The sequence below is a fragment of the Leptodactylus fuscus genome, chromosome 7 (genome assembly GCF_031893055.1).
Source record: "Leptodactylus fuscus isolate aLepFus1 chromosome 7, aLepFus1.hap2, whole genome shotgun sequence".
Taxonomy (NCBI): domain Eukaryota; kingdom Metazoa; phylum Chordata; class Amphibia; order Anura; family Leptodactylidae; genus Leptodactylus; species Leptodactylus fuscus.
This window is the reverse complement of record NC_134271.1, coordinates 77,048,575-77,069,034: the sequence shown is the minus strand read 5'-3', so window position 1 is coordinate 77,069,034 and position 20,460 is coordinate 77,048,575. Positions and strand designations below refer to the sequence as shown.

At 42.7% G+C, this 20,460-nt stretch overlaps 2 protein-coding genes across 4 annotated transcripts in view; one reads left to right on the top strand and one right to left on the bottom strand.

Moving 5' to 3' along the window:
- Positions 1 to 685: 685 nt before the first annotated feature.
- Positions 686 to 4,711, bottom strand: HSBP1 (heat shock factor binding protein 1). 2 transcript variants are annotated; one of them, XM_075282177.1, is made up of 4 exons: positions 4,553 to 4,711; positions 3,270 to 3,336; positions 1,190 to 1,284; positions 686 to 891 (listed from the first exon to the last, which is right to left on the bottom strand). In XM_075282177.1, the coding sequence occupies exons 1-4, from the start codon at positions 4,595 to 4,597 to the stop codon at positions 874 to 876; spliced, it is 225 nt and encodes a 74-aa protein (XP_075138278.1). In that variant the 5' UTR covers positions 4,598 to 4,711; the 3' UTR covers positions 686 to 873. The 2 variants fall into 2 exon arrangements, with proteins under 2 accessions (XP_075138278.1, XP_075138279.1); XM_075282178.1 differs by having other exon boundaries at positions 686 to 888.
- Positions 4,712 to 11,563: 6,852 nt separating this feature from the next.
- LOC142213734 (solute carrier family 66 member 2-like) overlaps positions 11,564 to 20,460 on the top strand; it is a 68,904-nt gene continuing 60,007 nt past the window's right edge. Inside the window, exon 1 of one of the 2 annotated variants that reach the window (XM_075282192.1) lies at positions 11,564 to 11,645. The gene's annotated coding sequence lies outside the window, so the exon portion shown is untranslated. The remainder of the gene's footprint in view (positions 11,646 to 20,460) is intronic. The other variant, XM_075282191.1, reaches the window with a different exon arrangement.

Sequence of the window (20,460 nt, the reverse complement as noted above, 5' to 3'; positions counted from 1 at the left end):
GGGGATGTCCAGTTTCCAACCAATATTGAGAGTGAAACGTAGCTGTTTATATAATGAAACGTTATACAGTAATCAGGCAGATGTCTCATTACTCAGCTGTAAATATCACGAGCCGGGCATCTGTGTGTGAATCACATGACCATGGACTGATGGTTATCCACTGGGAATAAGCAGAATGGATGACTTTGAAGAGACCTAGAAAACTGCGAGTATACAAGAAAATTGTATAACTTTTCATTATACAAATGATAACATTTGTCTCTTAATATTGGTTGGAAACCAGACAGTTCCTTTAAAGATACTGACATAATTACTAATAATGATCATGAACAATCCGGAGGATGCAACAGAATTGACAAACATGGCGATTACCATTAGGGGTTAAATCATACAGGGGTTTCCAGGGCCTTGTTAACAATGTAATATAATAAAGACGCAAACACCCCTAGATGCGATTCCATTTGTAACAATAATAATATATGTCATATATAAGTTACGGTATATATAAGTAATCTGACATTGTAGTGATGTCATATGATCAGTCTGTTTCTGTTCTCATAGGATTTAGTTTTACTGTAGTTCAGGAAAAACCCATTTAATATGACATAGCCCCTGATACTGTGATGTCCCAAAAGAACCTCCAAACCCCATAACAGTGAGCTACTGCTGCAGAGGAAACAGAAAGAACAGTGACATTTTCCAATTTATTTTCCTGCAGATGTGAAAACAAAAAATAAGAAAAATTCACAAAAAAGGATAAAATACAAAACGAACCATCTAAATATACAACACGGCTAAGAAATGACACAAAACACTGAGGACAATGATCTGGTCTTCCTGTGCGCTGCTGGTAGAAAATCCGAGACACTCCGCTCAGTGTTTGGCAGCCTGCTAATAAAAGGTAAGAAAAAATGTCAGTCATAAGAACTCTACCAGTTACTGCCAGAGCTGCATTCATAATGATGCTGACTGTGTAAAACAGCTGTTAACTGTTTGACCGTCAGACTTAGCTATGAATGCATAACTGTGACCGTATAATGTACTGCAATCTGGAACAAGAAACCACCAGAACAGTGCATGCAGCTATAGATTTAAGACAAGATGCACAATATCGTGTGCAGTCTATATTGTAATTTATCCCCTTTTCCCTTACACTGTAGTACATTATTACACCACAATGCACACAAACCTTGTTAGCACAGTCCTCTTCCTCTACACCCGCTTGTGTCATGAGGTCGGCAATATTTTTCTCCAGATCATCAATGCGAGTGCTCATGTCATCAAGTGATGGAGTCAGTTAAAGAAAAATTAACAATTCACATACAGCAAGACAAGACATGAAAGTGAAGAGTAGTTAAAGTGCATACCTAATAGTGCCAGAGAAGTATCATTCCATATCTTTTTTCTTATGTAGATTGTGAGCCCCATATAGGGATCACAATGTACATTTTTCCCTAACAGTAAGTCACGCAAACACAGAGAGAACATACAAACTCCTTGCAGATGTTGTTCCGGGCAGGATTTGAACTCAGGACTCCAGCGCTGCAAGACTGCAGTGCTAACCAAAGAGCCACCATGTTGCCCCCACTCCATATCTTTTTCACATTGAACTGGTCATATTCTTCTCCTCATGGTTGCAGAAAGGATAAGCTTGCTCTGAAGTTACTATAGTAACAAAAGTCAGAACACTTACTTCCTGTGATATAACCGCAACACCTGAAAACTTATCATGAAGGTGAATTCTCATGAAAGTTAAGCAGACTCAGAGCAAGCATTCTGTTAAATGCCCGCATTACAATAGTGACAGCCCCATGCCCGCACCTGTGCTCCATTCATAAGGAGGCCTTAGGGGAAATTTTGTTTCCCCATCCTCCTGAACCCTGGGTGATTCAGTGATCGGACACTTATATAAATGATAAATGGCCACAGAGGCACAACCCCTTTAAGACTTTTTTTCTGCTCATCACCATTGTCAAGACCTCACCTTGTGAACAGTGAATAGGACCGTTCATATTTACTTCCAGAAAATTTGCTCTGACCTTTACCCCCTTAGTGACACAGGCTATTTCGGAATACATTTTGCCCCCCCCCCCCCCTTCTCTTCTTCATCCCTGTCTTCTGAGAGCCATAAATATCTTGTTTTCAGAATAATGTATCCACATAACAGTTTGATTTTGCCAAGATAAGTTGTATTTTTACATGGAATAATTTTGGAGTGCATATAATGCATTAAAATATTTTTTTTTTAATTTTTTTTTTTAGTTGTGAGGGTGGTGTGTGGGGGAATAACAAAAAAAAAAAAAAAAAAGAGGTAGTTTTCATCTGTACTCTTTTGGGGTGGGTTTAGCGTTACGTCAATTTTTAGGAGAATACATTAATTAATACACTGAACAGGATAAATAAGTTAAATTTTTTTTTATAGAACTATAACTGTGACAGAGAGTTATACTTAGGGCAGATCCACCACTCACAGAGTAGCAGCGGCAGTAATGTGCATGCGCCGCCTCCTCTCCATCTTTTCTGCATAGACTAATATGTAAAAAGTAGCTCAGCTTGATATATTGAGGAGGAAACATTTCTTTAGTATAAATGTTTCATATGTTCACTTGCACTGTTAATTCATGGAAAGTTGGAAATAAAAAATTATGTATGTACATACACATACATACAATATACTCCCAAATTCACTGTCAGCAAGAACTTTTCATTGACCAAATTATTATTTTGTCCCCTCCATTTGTTAGAGGGGCAGGCAACCTTGGCTGCTCCAACTGTTGTGGGAACGCAAGCCGTAACATGCCTACTCACTCTACTCTTCCTGAAGGTACCCATAGAAGTAAATGGCGTGTGATGGAAGTTGGAGTGGTGCAGTGTAATGTTATTGATTGACTTACTGACAGCTCCATTGTGAAGTTATGTGCTCCTCTAGTGCACACAGTGTTCCATGTATGAGCAGGAGGTTAAACTATCAATGTGGGTCAGGAGTCAGATAGAGGCTCTAATAGACGTGCATGCAGGAAACACTGTACTGAGTCAACACGTCACTGTATCTACGCTTCAGAGAAGTAGAGAGAATGTAAGTGCTCTGCAGGAGAGCACATAACTGTACAATAAAGCCGTTGGAAAGATATTAACATTACATTACACACAGGCTAATGTTCAAATGGAGGGGATACATTTGAACTTCTTGCACCTGCACTCCCTTTAACCCTCTGCTACATGTAGGTCACCCTCTAGACCTCTGTCCACCATACTTCCTTCCAGGATATTTCTCCCGATGATCTGATCAGACATGGTCTGGAACTTGTCCTGCATTTGTTGCAGCAGATTCTGGACCTGAAGAGACATAAAAGTAAAAATCAGAAGTCTTCCACTGACTATGATCAGCAGTGCCAGTACAGCATGGTCAGAGGATTATAACATCACTATGATGTGACTGATTGTGAGAAGCCTCTATGCCATCAGGAAAGATAATGGATATCAGACACCAGAGGCATTGCTGGTCTGCACGGCACATTTATCAAATGCAAGCTTTTAAAAATGTGCAAAATATATTGCAATCTCACTCCAGTAAGGAAGTGGCATAGAAAGTGGAGTTACATCTCAGGGCAGAGGTGTTAGACTTATAGATAAACCAAATGTCTCAAACATGAAATATTGGATAAACTTGAGTCACACTACACCAATATAGACTCAAGAAAAAACTGAAATTCCCCTCATATTAATGTTACCTTTAATGTCCACAAATCACACAGAAAATAAAGGGATTATACAGAGAACCGATCCAATAATCACAGAATTACAGAACAGGACACACTAAGCCTAAATTATGATACGCAACAATAGTGTGACCCTCCCCTGACCTGGGCCTGCAGTGAAAGTCATTGTATGGGGATACAAAACTTTTTCCAGAGCGCTGTATAATTATGTGTACACTAGCTTTCGGGTTTGCGTTCATTGGGTCTGCTTGGGAACCCGAAAAAAAAAAAACAGAAACCCTATCTGCTTAAAAAGAGCCTGAAATCGGCAGAGAGAAAAGTATTTTAAGTCCCCAAACACTAGTGTGACCAGAGCCTTACCCACAGTAGTGGGTCAGAAGTCTCCCTCCCCCTTACACTGACTCCTGGTCACATGACCCACATCACTCTACTATAAGGACGTAAAGCAGAGCTGGTGACATGACAGGGAGCCAGAGCAGCAGCAGGGGAGTCTCCACCATCTGCAAAGCAAATAATCTAGTCACCCATAGACCACCATCTATACAGTAGGCAGGATTACACAATGAAGTGAATCCCTACACAACCCCCATAACGTGTGATCCCAAATTGAGGGGATTGGTGGAGCCAGGCGGTCCCACAATAACAGAAGACAGGAGGGGAAGAAGCCCCTGCAACAGAAAAGAGATATGTGGCTGTAAACAGGAGAAAATGGGGGGGGGGGAGGTGCAATAATGTGGATGTGACCTGAAAGCTCGAAGCTGAGGTTATGAGGAGACACCGGTGTTAGGTTCCTCGGCGCCCCGCCCTCTGTGGCCGCTAGTTGGCGCACTCACCACCTCTGTGAGGTCCTGCACGGTTTTCGGGTCGGTCTCTGACATCGCGAATCTCCGGTCACCTCCGGTAATAACGACACCGCCTCCTCGGCCGCTGCCTCACAGAAATCTCACCGGAAGCGCCGCTGCAGACCTCGCCCACAGGCCCCGACAGCTCCACCAATCAGCGGAGGCGGCGGCTCTAGGAAGAGGCCAGAAACGCAAACTGATTTCCTTGCGTGGAAACGACTCTTTAGTTGCCATGGAGACAGAACTCTGTCATAGCGATTGGCGACAACCGTCATTGCTATGGAGTTTGCTGTATACAAACGGTGTTGTTATAAACCGATCACTGAAGATCCAGATGTATGAACATGAAGGGGGGTCCTATGCCGGGTTTCATCGTCTTAGTTCTTAGTGTCTTTAGCTATATTCATACAGCAGCGTCTTTGTAAGAAAACGCTCAAATAAGAGCAATGTGTAAAATCCTAGAAATATAGGTACAAAAGGAAATCTGTGTGTCAGAGACAACAACCTTGGAGACCCCGTCACAGGATGACTCGCGAATGGAAAAAGTGGCACAACTAAATATATGTCATTCCATATTTTATTGGTTACATTTTTATTTAGCCATCACTATAAATACAAGTTCATTAAAGGGGGTTGTCCAGGAACTACAGATTTTTGCCACTAGGAATGGCGGGGCCCCGTGGCAAACTTTTGACATGGGCCCCCCCTGACCGACGCCAAAGACCCCAACTGACCGCCCTCCCCCTCCACATTCCTGTGCACACTATTATCCCCCATAGTGACCCCTGCACACAGTATTATGCATCATAGTTGCCCCTACACACAGTATTATGCCCCATAGTGGCCCCTGCACACAGTATTATGCCCCATAGTGGCCCCTGCACACAGTATTATGCCCCATAGTGGCCCCTGCACACAGTATTATGCCCCATAGTGGCCCCTGCATACAGTATTATGCATCATAGTTGCCCCTACACACAGTATTATCCCCCATAGAGGTCCCTGCACACAGTATTATGCCCCATAGTGACCCCTGCACACAGTATTATGTCCCATAGTGGACCCTGCACACAGTATTATGCCCCATAGTGACCCCTGCACACAGTATTATGCCCCATAGTGGCCCCTGCACACAGTATTATGCCCCATAGTGGCCCCTGCACACAGTATTATGCCCCATAGTGACCCCTGCACACAGTATTATGCCCCATAGTGGCCCCTGCACACAGTATTATGCCCCATAGTGGCCCCTGCACACAGTATTATGCCCCATAGTGGCCCCTGCATACAGTATTATGCATCATAGTTGCCCCTACACACAGTATTATCCCCCATAGAGGTCCCTGCACACAGTATTATGCCCCATAGTGACCCCTGCACACAGTATTATGTCCCATAGTGGACCCTGCACACAGTATTATGCCCCATAGTGACCCCTGCACACAGTATTATGCCCCATAGTGGCCCCTGCACACAGTATTATGCCCCATAGTGGCCCCTGCACACAGTATTATGCCCCATAGTGGCCCCTGCACACAGTATTATGCCCCATAGTGGCCCCTGCACACAGTTTTATCCCCCATAGTGGCCTCTGCACACAATATTATCCCCCATAGTGGCCTCTGCACACAGTATTATGCCCCATAGTGGCCCCTGCACACAGTATTATGCCCCATAGTGGCCCCTGCATACAGTATTATGCATCATAGTTGCCCCTACACACAGTATTATCCCCCATAGAGGTCCCTGCACACAGTATTATGCCCCATAGTGACCCCTGCACACAGTATTATGTCCCATAGTGGACCCTGCACACAGTATTATGCCCCATAGTGACCCCTGCACACAGTATTATGCCCCATAGTGGCCCCTGCACACAGTATTATGCCCCATAGTGGCCCCTGCACACAGTATTATGCCCCATAGTGGCCCCTGCACACAGTATTATGCCCCATAGTGGCCCCTGCACACAGTTTTATCCCCCATAGTGGCCTCTGCACACAATATTATCCCCCATAGTGGCCTCTGCACACAGTATTATGCCCCATAGTGGCCCCTGCACACAGTATTATGCCCCATAGTGGCCCCTGCACACAGTATTATGCCCCATAGTGACCCCTGCACACAGTATTATCCCCCATAGTGACCCCTGCACACAGTATTATCCCCCATAGTGGCCCCTGCACACAGTATTATGCCCCATAGTGGCCCCTGCACACAGTATTATCCCCCATAGTGGCCCCTGCACACAGTATTATGCATCATAGTTGCCCCTACACACAGTTTTATGCCCCATAGTGTCCCCTGCACACAGTATTATGCCCCATAGTGGCCCCTGCACACAGTATTATGTCCCATAGTGACCCCTGCACACAGTATTATGCATCATAGTTGCCCCTACACACAGTTTTATGCCCCATAGTGGCCCCTGCACACAGTATTATGTCCCACTGTGGACACAAATGAACAATTATTATACTCTGGGGTCTTTTCAGACCCCAGAATATAATAATCAGAGACTGAGGGGGATACCAACATAAAAACTACTGTTACTTACCTCTCCCTGGCTCAGCTGCACTCCTTGGTGGTGTCGGCCACCTTCAATGACGTCTGGGATGTCACATGACCCGGAAAGCAGGTCCTGGTCATGTGACGTAAGGGACATCACACAAGTAGACCCGAAGCCTGTCTTGAGCCCGGAGAGATAAGAAACAGTGTTTTTTATGTTCTGTTACCTCTCCTAGAGCTCCGATCATTATACTCTCGGCTCTAAAAAACCACCCGAGTATAATAATAGTGTCTGTGTGTGTCTTACCGATCGCAGTCCCTGCCAGGATCAATAAGTGAATAGGGCCCGTAACCATCTAGAGTAACTCCAGCCGGTAACGGCTTATTAAAAAAAACCCTAAAAAACAACAGTAGTGGCTGTCGCCGGACCCTTAATGTCCCGAGCCCTGTGGCAGCTGCTAACCCAGTAGTTACGTCCCTGATATACTTGATAAAGGTAACGGGTTCTTAGAGCACAAACAATATGCCATCAAATTTAATGATTTAATGCCGGAAGGGTTCATTGCTGTAAATGAAAAAGACAAGAGATAACAAGAAGCAAAACAGTTTTTTAAAATAAAAGGAGAAAACAGTAAAGTTGGGTTCACACGTGCGCCCGGTCTCCGCTTTCGGGTTTTCGTTTCTGCCAAGAGAAACTGGACGGGAGACGGAAACCCGGTGGTCAGTTTTCAAACACATTCACTAGAATCGGTTTGCAAGGTGACCACCTATGAGCATCTTCTGATTCTCCGTAGCAAAACTGTTTTTTTTAACCAGACACAAAGTCCTGCATGTCTGACTTTGTGTCCGATAAAAAAAAATGGTTTCGCCGCGGAGACCAGAAGACTCTCATGTGCAGTCACTTTGCAAACCTATTCTAGTGAATGGGTTTGAAAACTGACTGCCGGATTTCCGTCTCCTGTTCAGTTTCTCTCAGCTGAAGGCGCAGGTGTGAACCCGCCCTAAGCCTGATAACCTGAGTCCTTTTGTTTCCATGGCGTTTAAAGGATCTTTTCTGAAGGACTGGGATCTCTTCTGGCCCCCAAATATGATGTATCATTTATAGTGTTGGTATTCTCATATTGGGAAGAGACACTTTAGGACCCCTTAGGCTCCTGGGCCTGACTGCAACAGCAATCCCTGCACCCCCTCAAGTTACACATCTGCAGTGATTGTCTACAGCCCAGGGCCAGAACAAGGTATTTAGGTACCCTAGGCAGTTTATCTCCTGTATATAGTAGTCAGATGGGTGTGGAACAGGCATCAGGCACCTTAGTCAATCAGCTATTTGCAGTGCATGAAGTAGTGATAAAAACAACATATCACAGGTTTTTGGGCCCTAAAAAAGCCATTGTATTACAATGGTCGTTGTAATCTAAAGATGCTTGCTCCCTATGTAATCTGTTTGATGCTTCATAACGTTAAAACTGAACTTTTCCTCCAAAAAATATTTTGTCATGAAACATACACTGATATCTGTAATAACCCAACCTATGCACCCACGACAATATTTATTGTGCACAATAAATGCATTAAACAAAAATTGTATTGCTGTAATGGTTTCGTCCCAAAGAATAAAGTTTTCATGTCATTTATGTCACTTGGTGAAGGATGAAAAGTTTGAAAAAGGCAATGGCAAAATTACAGGGTTTTTTTTCTGTGCCCCCAAGAAGAAGTTAACCAAAATTAATATGTGTAGCCCCTTTTAATGGTGCTGTCAAAAATTATATTTCTACCACCAAAAAAAACTAATTTAACTGTAATAGTCAAAAAATTTATGGCTCTTGATGTACGTCAATGAAAAAAACCCTCCTATTTATCTCTATGGGCGTTAAAGAGGATCTTTCATAGCCTCTAAAATTGAAAGTGTTACATACTGTTGCAAAGCTGACAGTGCAGTGAATTCAGCCCATTTGCAGTTTTGCCTGTATCTGCCCCTGTCCCTCTGATATCAATGAGTACCCCGATCCCCCATGTACTAATGGAACCACTCATTAGTTATCTTTAATCAATGTTTATGAGAAGATTTTCATGTAACAGATACAACAAACATAACAAAAAGAACAATTGAAAAATTGTAGACCAATCAGCCCAAAAAGGTGAGTAAGGTATATTAGTGGCAAAAGGCTTAAATAATCAGGTACCAGGACGCAGCTACAAGAAGGAAACAGCCCATAGTACATCCTCATAATATAAAACCACTGAGGTGTCACCGCGTAACAGTATTCAAAGATCATGCTCAAGTCTCGGCAGAAAGCATACAGAAAAACAAAAATAGGGAAGTGACTGTCAACAATGACCTCACTGGAGAAATCAGGGAACAGTATAATCAAAAGGTAAGATGACAAATAAGAACAACAACACAGAATGAGGAGAGGCAGGTAACAGTAGGAGGGAGGAAGAGGAACAGGGTATCAGTGAAGTGCACAAAGAGTGAGGGGGTCACGACCAGGGCATTGAAGCTCAAGAGAAGAGGTTGCAAAATTCCACAGACTCCCGGTACAACACCCATGGATGCCAGAGGGTGCCAAACTTGGAGGAATCAACAGAGTCTTCTGCAATTAACGAAGGAGTACTCACACTACACTAGTGTCTAGGAAATCCTCTTTGGCAGCCGTGAGGAAGTGAGGCAGGTGGTCGCCCTTCACGTTTGAGATCCTTCCAGGGATAACCAAGAGGAAAACAAGCTGGAGAGAAGGCACAAGCAAGCAACCGCTAACATTGGAGTACAAGGCAAACACAGAGGCTCAGAAGGCTCATATCTCCTTACAATCCTACCATATATGATAGAGGGATCCTCTCTCAGAACCACAGTGCCAGTAGTGATCAGGGACACTAGGATACAACTTATGGAAGAGGTCTGGACAGAGATACCAATGGGTTAGTATCATACAATTTTTCTCCTAAGCACTGCACAATAATGGTGATTTGTGGGCAAACAAAAAGGTCCTAAACCAATCATCAGAAGAAAGGTGGAGGTGGAGATCATTCTCTCAAGACCTGATATAAGGGGAAATACCTGGTGTCGTCAACCCAAGGAGCATGCATAGAGTAGAGAGAGAGCACACAGGGGGGCCTCTGCATGTACAGTAGGAAGATGCTTTCCAATACACTAGGGCTAGAAAAGAAAAGTGGTAGCAGGGAGCCTATACAGAGGAAGCAGAGAAGCTGGTATCCTACCCAGGATAAGGGATGGTCTGGATTGGAAGCACACAACTGATCAAGGCAGGGAAAGGGTTACGGTCCCAGCAACTCTACCCAACCTAACATTGTCACAGTCCATCCAAAATAGGGTTCTGAAAGAGTGGGCTTAAGAGTCCCGGAGCCCTGCCTACCAAACCCTGGCACACCCCCAGATAGTCAGGAATGTGTGCCAAATTAATTTTGGATGAAATTGGGTTGGGATCCATAGTAAGGAAGGCAGATGGACCGAAAGCAATTCCTCCTCACTAGAAACCAATTGTTTGATTAAGCACCCATAACACCAATCAGATAAACGCAGGAGGACTGCACATTTATAGTACAGGTAAGGGTCTTGACCCCCCATCATATTTATGATGCGTAAGTGTGCAAAACTTCAGCCTGCTACGGGCCGACTCCCATACAAACTGACCAAAAGCTCACTGTAAGCGAAAGAAGAAGTAGTGCAGAATATAAATGGGCAGGGTCTGAAAGACAGAGAGAAGACAAGAAGGCAGGGAACAATGTCTATTTTCAAGACACTAACACAGCTAAACCAGGACAAATTTATGACACTGTGTCTCCTCAAGTCCGCTGCAGTCTTCTCCAATAAGGGGAGAAAAGTACAGTGGAAGAGGCCAGCCGAACCAGAGGGAATATGTATCCCTAAGTACTTAATCGAATTGCCGTTTAAAGGGAAATTGAGCAGCGAGGTGTGCAGCCTCAGCCGGGGACAGGGTTACATTAAGATCCTCACTGTAGAAAGGTTCACCTTAAAATTGCTCGTATAGCTGAAGCTTCAGAACTCATTCAGGATCGACAGGGAGGTAGCACAAGGTTGAGTAATATAGAGGAATAGGTCGTCCACTCATTAGTTACAATTCATTAGATTTGTATGAACAAAAATGCACCCCCCCAGTCATCTGTGGCAAAGTGGTGCCCTAGACTGTCAACTACCCAAGGTACCAGCCCTGCTGCAGTCTCAGAATTAACAGAACAGCATAGTCATGGCCACTGCTTGTTATTAGCATGCTGCTTCCCCCTGACTCTGTCTTGTTATTTGGCAGATGTCCAGCAAGGCATTACATCTGAGGATCCACTGACTGCTTGTGGTTCTTCTGAGAAGATGCCAGTACCGTACTCCTGTGACCTCCACTGGTTCCCATATTAAACATATGTCATGTATCCTGTAATAAAGTTGCGTCTTGTAGTCACCTGTCCTGATCCGTCTTTATTACTATATTTAGCTACGAGTCTTCCTCCCACTTCTCATTCTGTTTTCTTGCAGGGTGTTATGTCCTAGAAATAGGTTACAGTGGAGAAGATGGACGGGCGATGATTGTTGTCTGCAGCGAATGTGAGTTATGGCAGCTTTATCAGTAACAATAAATGTTAGGACCGAAAGCTAAGGTCTGGTTCACATCTGCGTTTGAGGAGTCCGCTTGAGGACCCCCTGAACAGAATATCGAACGCATTAAAAAGCGGTGAGCAATGAAACCACACAGACCCCATAGACTATAATGGGGTCTGTGTGTTTTCCACGCAGTGTCTGCATGAAACATGCGGAGCGAAAAGTACTTCAAGCAGCACTTTTCTCTCCATGTGATTCATGTGGAAACCGTGTTGAAAGCACATGGACCCCCATTATAGTCTATGGGGTCTGTGTGGTTTCATTGCTCATCGCTTTTTAATGAATTCGGTATTCCGTTCAGGGGGTCCCCAAGCAGACTCCCCAAATGGAATACCAAAGGCAAATGTGAACTAGGCCTAAGGGCAGATTCCCGGGAGCAACAACTTGCACCTATAGCCCTGACTTGTAATAGGATCTTGTGCAAGGTCTTGACCATGTATAATTAGGTAGATTTGTTATTCATGAATCTCAGGAAACTTTGTGACAACATCAGTGATACAACCTGCACAATAGTCATATTGGATGATACCTAACCTTTTCAGACTGAATGATAAATCTGTCTAGCTATATAATCATATAGGGTGAATGAAGGTGACAAGCCCTTTAAGAATTAATGCTGGATAGGTTTGAAAAACACAACACTAGAGGGTTTTTTTTTCCTTACCTTTGTGTTTTTTGTATTGATTTTAGTGAGAATTTTTATCCAGTTGACACTTCATATTTATCTGGCTGTAAATGAGATATACTTTAAGCTTAAATATTAGTAGAATTAGTTCCCAAACGTTTTGGTCACCCTGACTTTTCTCAATGGGTTCGCTATGGCGATAATGGTAGATGGGTCAAAGCCTGAGAGCTGAACAAGTGACTTATAACATGACGTCACCTGTGAAGTGGAAGTAACACTTACTGAAGCAAGGCTGCCACTTTAAATAGATGGGTATCACAAGCATCCGACCCAAACTGATTTAATATTGATGACCTATCGTCTGCATGAGTCGTAAATATAATCCTTAACTCTGAAATTGCAACACCAAGAAGGAGAAGTCTTGGAATCAAAGGACTGCTAGACATATTAATGATATGAAAATGGATTAAACAAAATTAATAAGAATAAATAAATAATAAAAATAGAAATAAAATATTGTTATCATAATAATATGGGACACTTTGGAGAAATGGCTGCGCCATTGGCTTCAATATCAAATCTATGTAACGTCTAGCTGTCAGTGTACCTGTAATGAAGACTAAAGATGTCTGGCTACCATTATACCACCCCACACCATAATCCCAGGAGTAGGTCCAGTGTAATGTTTGCTTGGCCTTTTCAGGACATTGCCCGTGTGGTCTCCAGAACAATCTCTGGATATCACTGCATCCTAGTCACATCTTTTTATGGCCCCCACCGAGTATCTGAACCCTTTTTATGGACCCCACACAGTATATGATCCCATTTTTTTTACACCTCCTCCTCCCACAACATATGAGTCCCCTATTCATGGGTTCCACACAGTTTATGACCCCCTTTTAAAACTCACACAAACAGTATACAACCCCTTTCTTGAATCTCACCTGCAGTATATGACCCCCTTTTTTCCCCCCAACCCCACACAGAGTTGTGGACAATAATTTTTATTCACCTTTTCACGCTCATGTCAAGCTGTTTAGGACGCCATCCACTGCTACCTCTAGGGTGCGCTGTAGCCGATGCTAAAGAATGCCAAGACGCTGTACATAGCGTACCAGCTTTCATCAGCGTCATGAAGTAAGTGTAGCGCCGCCTAAAGGTGGAAGTGGAGGGCGGCCAGGACAGGAGTGTGGACAGTTATGGCCGCCCCTTCCTCATAAAAGGTGTGCCCATACAGCTGCCACTTACTTTGAACAGTGTGTGTTACCCAAAATGTCTTGGCATGTCACCTTTAACACACATGTCAGAGGTTCACCATCAGTGCCCTAGTGTCCTTAGTGGTCACATATCCTGTGACCGCTGTGGTCACTGGTCTCAATGGTCATGTGGGGTGCAGTGTTTCTGTGTACCAAGGGACAGCCCATGACCGAACAGACTGCAGCGACATACAATGTGGAGCAAGGGACAGGTGACTATGTGTTTGTTTTATGTTATACCTGCCCTGGGCCATTTTGGTAGTTCCTCTAATTCCTGAACAACCCCTTTAATTATATTATATAAACTGCTTTAATAGGTCTAGTTTTCTGTGTGTCATCAGTTAATTAGATTCAGTTTACCTATAAATGTGATTTAGATAACAATAAGACCACATTTTATTAGTAGCTAAGTGCGATTGGAGAGGGGAGAGGTCATGGAGACCTTAGCCACTGCCGGAGAACCACCTCTAGTACAGAAAATAGCAAGGGATGTGGCAGAGATCAATCAAGGGGATACAAGATGGTTAAACGATGGGGAAGTTGGGGAAGATGACTGCTCGAGAAAACAGGTGGATAGTCCAAAACAACCCTTAATTGTCTGGGATATGTCCATCCAACCCATGCAAAGTAGGAAAACCAACTTCTTCAAAAATAGGCAGTGGGTGGGTACATTAGGGCTAGTCATTTTTTGTAACACTGTTTCATGGGCTGCTAATTCACAGAATACCTCCCTTTAATGAGGTTTTTTTGTTTACCAAAAAGTTCAGATCTTTTCAGCAATTAATAGCTGGAAAAGACTGATGCAGTTAAACATTTTTTTCTCTAGTTCTCACTGATCCTGAGCAATCAATGCTGTTAGTTTTAATGTCTGATATGCTATTTCGTGTCTGTACTGTTCGGAGGGTGGTGTCAGGTAGAGGCAGGCAGGACACTGGCTGCCTCTGATTGGAGCTCTAAATCACACCCCCTGCCTGACACCACCCTTTTGACGTTACAAAGATTAAGTAGCACATCAGGCATCAAAACTACCTGCACTTGTTGCTCAGGAATAGTGGAAGCTAGAGAAAAAATTCCAACTTCACTGGAATCAGTGGAACAGGGCCTATTTACAAATGATAAAGTTCTCTTTAAAAGATAACCTTTAATACATAATATAAAATATAGGCACTAGTGCTAACCAAATATTAGTAACAAAAACGCTCCCAAGTGTAATATATATATATATATATATATATATATATATATATATATATATATTACTAGAAAAATAATATAACTTGACACCTTTATTTCTCATCAGGAGACAATATCCAGCAAATAAAAGGAAATGTGTTCATAACAATACTCGGTATCACTCAACTAGTGATCTAGATAACAGTACTCAGTTGAAAAAAGGGATGCTTCATTGGGTCATATTAATTATTATATATTACCATATGAAAGATCAATATTCACACAAATATGATATGATATTATGGTAGGTCACTTACTAGTGTGGGAAACACAAAACAACTGTCACTTCTACAGCTTATAATATATAATACCAGCTCAGTAACAACCAGCCTTACAAATAGCTCGGGAATGGGCAGTAAATTTCAATACAATCACTGCCACGGTAGAACATAGGCCAATAAGTCTGTCTCATAGATCAATATGATGATAACTGTAAATGGCTATATCAATAATCAGTTTGAGCAAACAGGATGAGAGATAATAACAAAAGAGAGAATAGTCACATGAAACATATACAGCAATAAAAGACCATTCATCCATCCCTGAAAGTCGTCCTAGCATCCCAGCTGTCTAAGAGATGAGCAGGGTTTTACTCAGAAGCGCGGTCCCTATTATGACCAAATAAAAACCTGTTATTGGATCATGGACTACTTTGGAACATTATTTGGAAGTACTTTACTTATGTCCTACCAGATGACCATCAATTGGTACTCTAATAGGTACGATGTAATAGTTAAAATGCCATTAAGGCCCCGTTCCCATGGAGTAACACGCCGCTCATTCTGACACGTAAACATTGACTTCAATGGGTGCCGTCTTACGCGCGCTACACATTGAAATCAATGGGAGGCTTTTTAACCCATTGATTTCAATGTGTTATACGCGATAAACGGAACCCATTGAAGTGAATGGGATTCTGTTTTGAAGCGCTCACTCTGACACGTGTTTACGTGTCAGAATGAGCGGCGCATTACTCCGTGGGAATGGGGCACCTGCGAAAGATCGCCATCCTTTTAGTAAAATCACTGGACTGTCTGATATTCCATTTGTCGTAGCTTCACTGACTGGAACCCAGCAGTCTGGACTATCTACGAAAAAGTGCAGAAGCAAAGAAACTGAGATAATAAAATTCTATTAGGAATTAGTTTGTAGACCCTTATAGCTGCTATGCTAGCAGGTGAGGGTGTAGATAGCCTTCAGACTTTGAAAGTTCCATGTTTATTACTAGAATTACTAAATTGTAGTATATATGACCTTGTTTAACAGCTGAAATCCCATAATGCACTGCACTCTCATTGCATTGTGGCAGAAGTGTTTTCTCTGCAGTACTTTACTGGACCCTAAATGTTTCTTAATACACCACAACCATAGACGTTACCGACAGGGTGATAACAGGGGGTAACATTGGTATCTGAACTTCTGCAGACTAAGAATTAATGATTTGCTGATTTTGGAGATGTGTACTGTAGAGTGACGTTGTAAAGTGGAGGTGTACTTTAAGGAAACATGTATGGGTAGTTACAGGGGGAGCTGTGTTCAGCCTGAAACTTCTGTATACCACCTTTTCTGGTTTACCTGCATGTGTACTGGGGGCTCAAGTTCATTCCTTCTTTATAGCACAGCCTCACCCCCACCCTCGAGTCTGAGCCACTCGTTCTTTCATCCCACGCGTTGCTCTTTTACAAATCGTAGCTTTTACCTCTTCACTGGGATGTGTCAACAGCTCCAAGTACTGTGGAGTACATCCCGTCCTCCATATTGTGTATTACACATCTCTGCTGCCTGTACCCAATTAAGGCGACCATTAAATTCTTTGACGCCCACGGATAGCTCAGGCTGCTGCAGGGTTGACTCTCTCAGTATAATCCTCTGTAAATTTTCAAGCACTTCATAAATAAGCGACTTGTAAATAGCAGATTTATATTACCACGACCATTGACATACAGTGTACCCTGCACCCACACATTATCCTAGACAGGGGCCTTAGCGCTGAGGACCTAATTAAAAAAATATGTCCCATCAGGGTGGACAACTCATTAATAATTCATGACAGCAATGTCCACAGACTGTTAAGTACTTGTAGGCTAAGGCCCTACGTTACGGAAAAGCTGCTTGTTTGGTTGCAGATTTTGTTGCGATTTATTGAGCCAAACCCAGGCTACAAAAAGGAATGGGAAATATATAGGAAATACTTACACTTCTAACTTTTGTTTAATCCACTTCTGGCTTTGGCTGAAAAAAAAAGCCACAAAATCTGCAACAGACTAAACGGCTTTTCTGCAACGTGGGGCCTCAGCCTTAATGGGGTATTCCCATAACTCTTGTTCTGCAGCCTGAAGGCTCTGTACTCTCTTCACTTCCTGGATTTATCGCACATTGGTGGGCAGGGTTTCACTTGCTCTATCTGCTATGATCCACAGTATGACACTGATGTGGAAACTGATGTAGCAGAGCTGGATTTGAGTCAGCTTGCATTACATACAGAGGTAATGGACTCCTTATCTCAGACCTTATCAGCCAAATTCAATTAAACCGACTAATAAGTGGAAAAGCTGAAGATAGACAGCACAGTAATCCCGGAGCTCTCACCTCCCCCCTCCCCTATATGAGGAGCTCCATTGCTTGTCAGCCCCTCCCCCCCCCTGAGAGCAGGCAGCTAGTCACTTGATAAATGAGCAGATAATCCTAAGGGCCAGTATCAACAATGAAGTGAATAAATTAAGATAGCGGCCAAACAAAGCAGTTTTGATAAACCAATGTATTTAGGAAAAGTCTTATATCCACATAAACTAGCAGTATAGATAGGATCCTTGTTATGGGACAACCCCTTTAAGGTGCCGTCACACATAGCAGATTTCATTGGAGAAATTTCTGACACTAAACATTAGCTCCAGTCCTCTGAAAGGAGTTATTTTGGTGAGAAGCACTTGGATCTCTGTAAGCCCTTTTCAGGTGCTATGCTATTTCCATTGAAGTAACTGAGATAAAATGCTGGACAGATGATAGGGAAATACATGACTATGTGCCTCACTGTTTGTATGAACATGAATTGTAAAAATGGTTCTGTTTGCTGTAGTATGGGTTCAGCCAGAAAGTTGTGGTCTAGGGGTCACAAGCTGATTCTGTACTCATGTTCCTGCTATACACATAGTGGACACTAGATGGCAGCAGTGTGGTTTGATTATGCGGCATCAGAGGCAGCAAAATAACAACCACTGGGTGGCAGCGGAAGAGCGAGGAAGGAAGTTTCTTGCGTTGCGGCACATGCAATCTTTAGTGACACCATTTAGTATTCATGTATGGCTCATTTTTGCTTAAGTATCTGCAAGCGCCTTATTAATCTTAATAGGGTTTTCATATATGCTTTGCACAATCAACCCTATTTAAATGAATGAAATTCCTTTTTAGTTTGCAACAGATTTGCCACTTGGGAATGTCTGTGGAGGTCAAGGCCAGAGAAGTGTCAAAAAGGAATGTATAAATTGCTGAAACCACTAAATGCAATAAATTGTTGAAAATGACCACATAACCCTGACAATAAGAAACTCTTACTAAGGGTCAGGCCTGCAAATAAAGCTCTCCAATTGCCCTGAGACTCCAATGTCTCACCATTTTCAAGATCTCTGCCTGTCCTCTCCTGATATGAGCTTCTCATACAGCTGAAGACTTGTCACAATGTATCAGTTTAGATATCTGCTGTCATCATACAGTTCAGCACAAGGGATAACGTTTGGCTGCTGATACGGGACAGTTCCAGGAGGTTTGATTTTTTACTATACAATGCTTGGATGACTGGACAAGCTGTTTAATATCTGGAAGTGTTCTTGTGTCTTGGGTCATGCTGTGACCCTATGATATCGCCCACTTGCCTTATGTTGCTCGGGGTAATGAGCACTCTCTGTCTCATTGTGATTTATCCACAGACTAAAGCAAACTACACAGCAGGATGAACTGTATTTCACAGAATTTAATCCTTTAATCCAGAACGGAGAGAAGATCCGGATCCTGTTTTAGTTTGCAAACACAGATCTGATTTGTGATGTCCCCATCTGTCTGCCCTGACCCCCCGAGATTAATGGGTAGTGGCATTATAATTTCATTCATGGGTGGAGGTGGCTTCTTTATGATTATTCTTCCTGAGATCCTTTCATAAACATGGGAAAGGATAGGCCAAGTAAACATCTTGTTTTCTTAAGCAAATGCTAAGAAATAGTTGAGTTAGGCTGGATTCACATCTGCGTTGAGCTCTGCCACAGCATCCACCTTAGATCGATGGAGAAAAGTCCTGCAAGGATTTCCATGGGTAACTTCTTTTTAAGAGGACAGGGTCTCTGTCTTTCGGACCCCAAACATCGGAAACACAAACACTAATGTGAACCTAGTGTAATCCTCCATGGTTGCAGGATATTTCCAGCATGACATGTCAACACAAATGAGCAAGAGTTCCTTACGCTGGTGCAGATGTTACACCTGACCTGCAACATGCCTGTAGATGACATCACCTGTCATCACATCCCAGGGAAGTGACACACTATGGGGCACATTTATCAAGCCACTTGCACTTTTTATTTCTAATATTCATATGAACTGACTAGGGAGAGAAATAGCTTGGAATTATCTGTGTGTCACTTACTTATTTATGACATCATCTGTGACCCCAGAACTGAGAGCAGTTATAACTACATACAGGTACATAGTGTGTCACCTCCTCATTAATAAGAAATAGCCTGGAATTAATCAGTATGTCACTTACTTATTAGTGACGTCATCTGTGACCCCGGGACTGAGTGCAGTTATAACTACATCCAGGTACATAGTGTGTCCTACATCCAGGTACTTAGTATGTCCTTCAACAGACAAATAAAATGTACTAAACAGCACAGTCATACAAGAACTAAACCATGGAAGTATAAAATACTCCACTAACATACAGACTGCTGTGAGAGGTTAAGTACATCACCCAAATCTGTGCTAACCCTGTCACTGTTCCTGCAGCTGCACGGCTGTTTCTCTTCTCAGCTAGAAAGTTGCTGGCAAGGTGATAGGGCCCCTGACTTACTCAGCCCCTGTGAAACTGCATAGGTTGCACCAATAGTATGTTTGTCCATGTCTTATTCAGTACCAATAAGGCTCCATGCACACAACTGAAAAACTGACATTTTTTTAACATCTGTTACATATCCGTTTTTAGAAAAATGGAAGACAATGTGTAAATACACAAATGGAAGTTGTTTTTTTTCCCTGACAATGAAAAAGGTCACTGAAAAATAGGGCATGTCCAATCTTTATCCATTTTTTCAGACTCATACAAGTTTATGGGTCAATTATTAGCATCTGTTTTTTGGATGGACTTTAAATAATGGACGGGTGAGTTTGGTAAGAAAAAAAAGACCAACAAATTGATGAAAAATAAGGCACTTACTTATTAGTGACATCATCTGTGACCCCAGAACTGAGTGCAGTTATAACTATATCCAGGTACATAGTATGTCACCTCCTCAGTAATGAGAAATAACCTGTAAGTAATCAGTGTCACTTACTTATTAGTGATGGCCTCTGTGACCTCATTTCTGAGCGCAGTTATAACTACATCCAGGTACATAGTGTGTCACATCCTCAATAATGAGAAATAGCCTGGAATTAATCA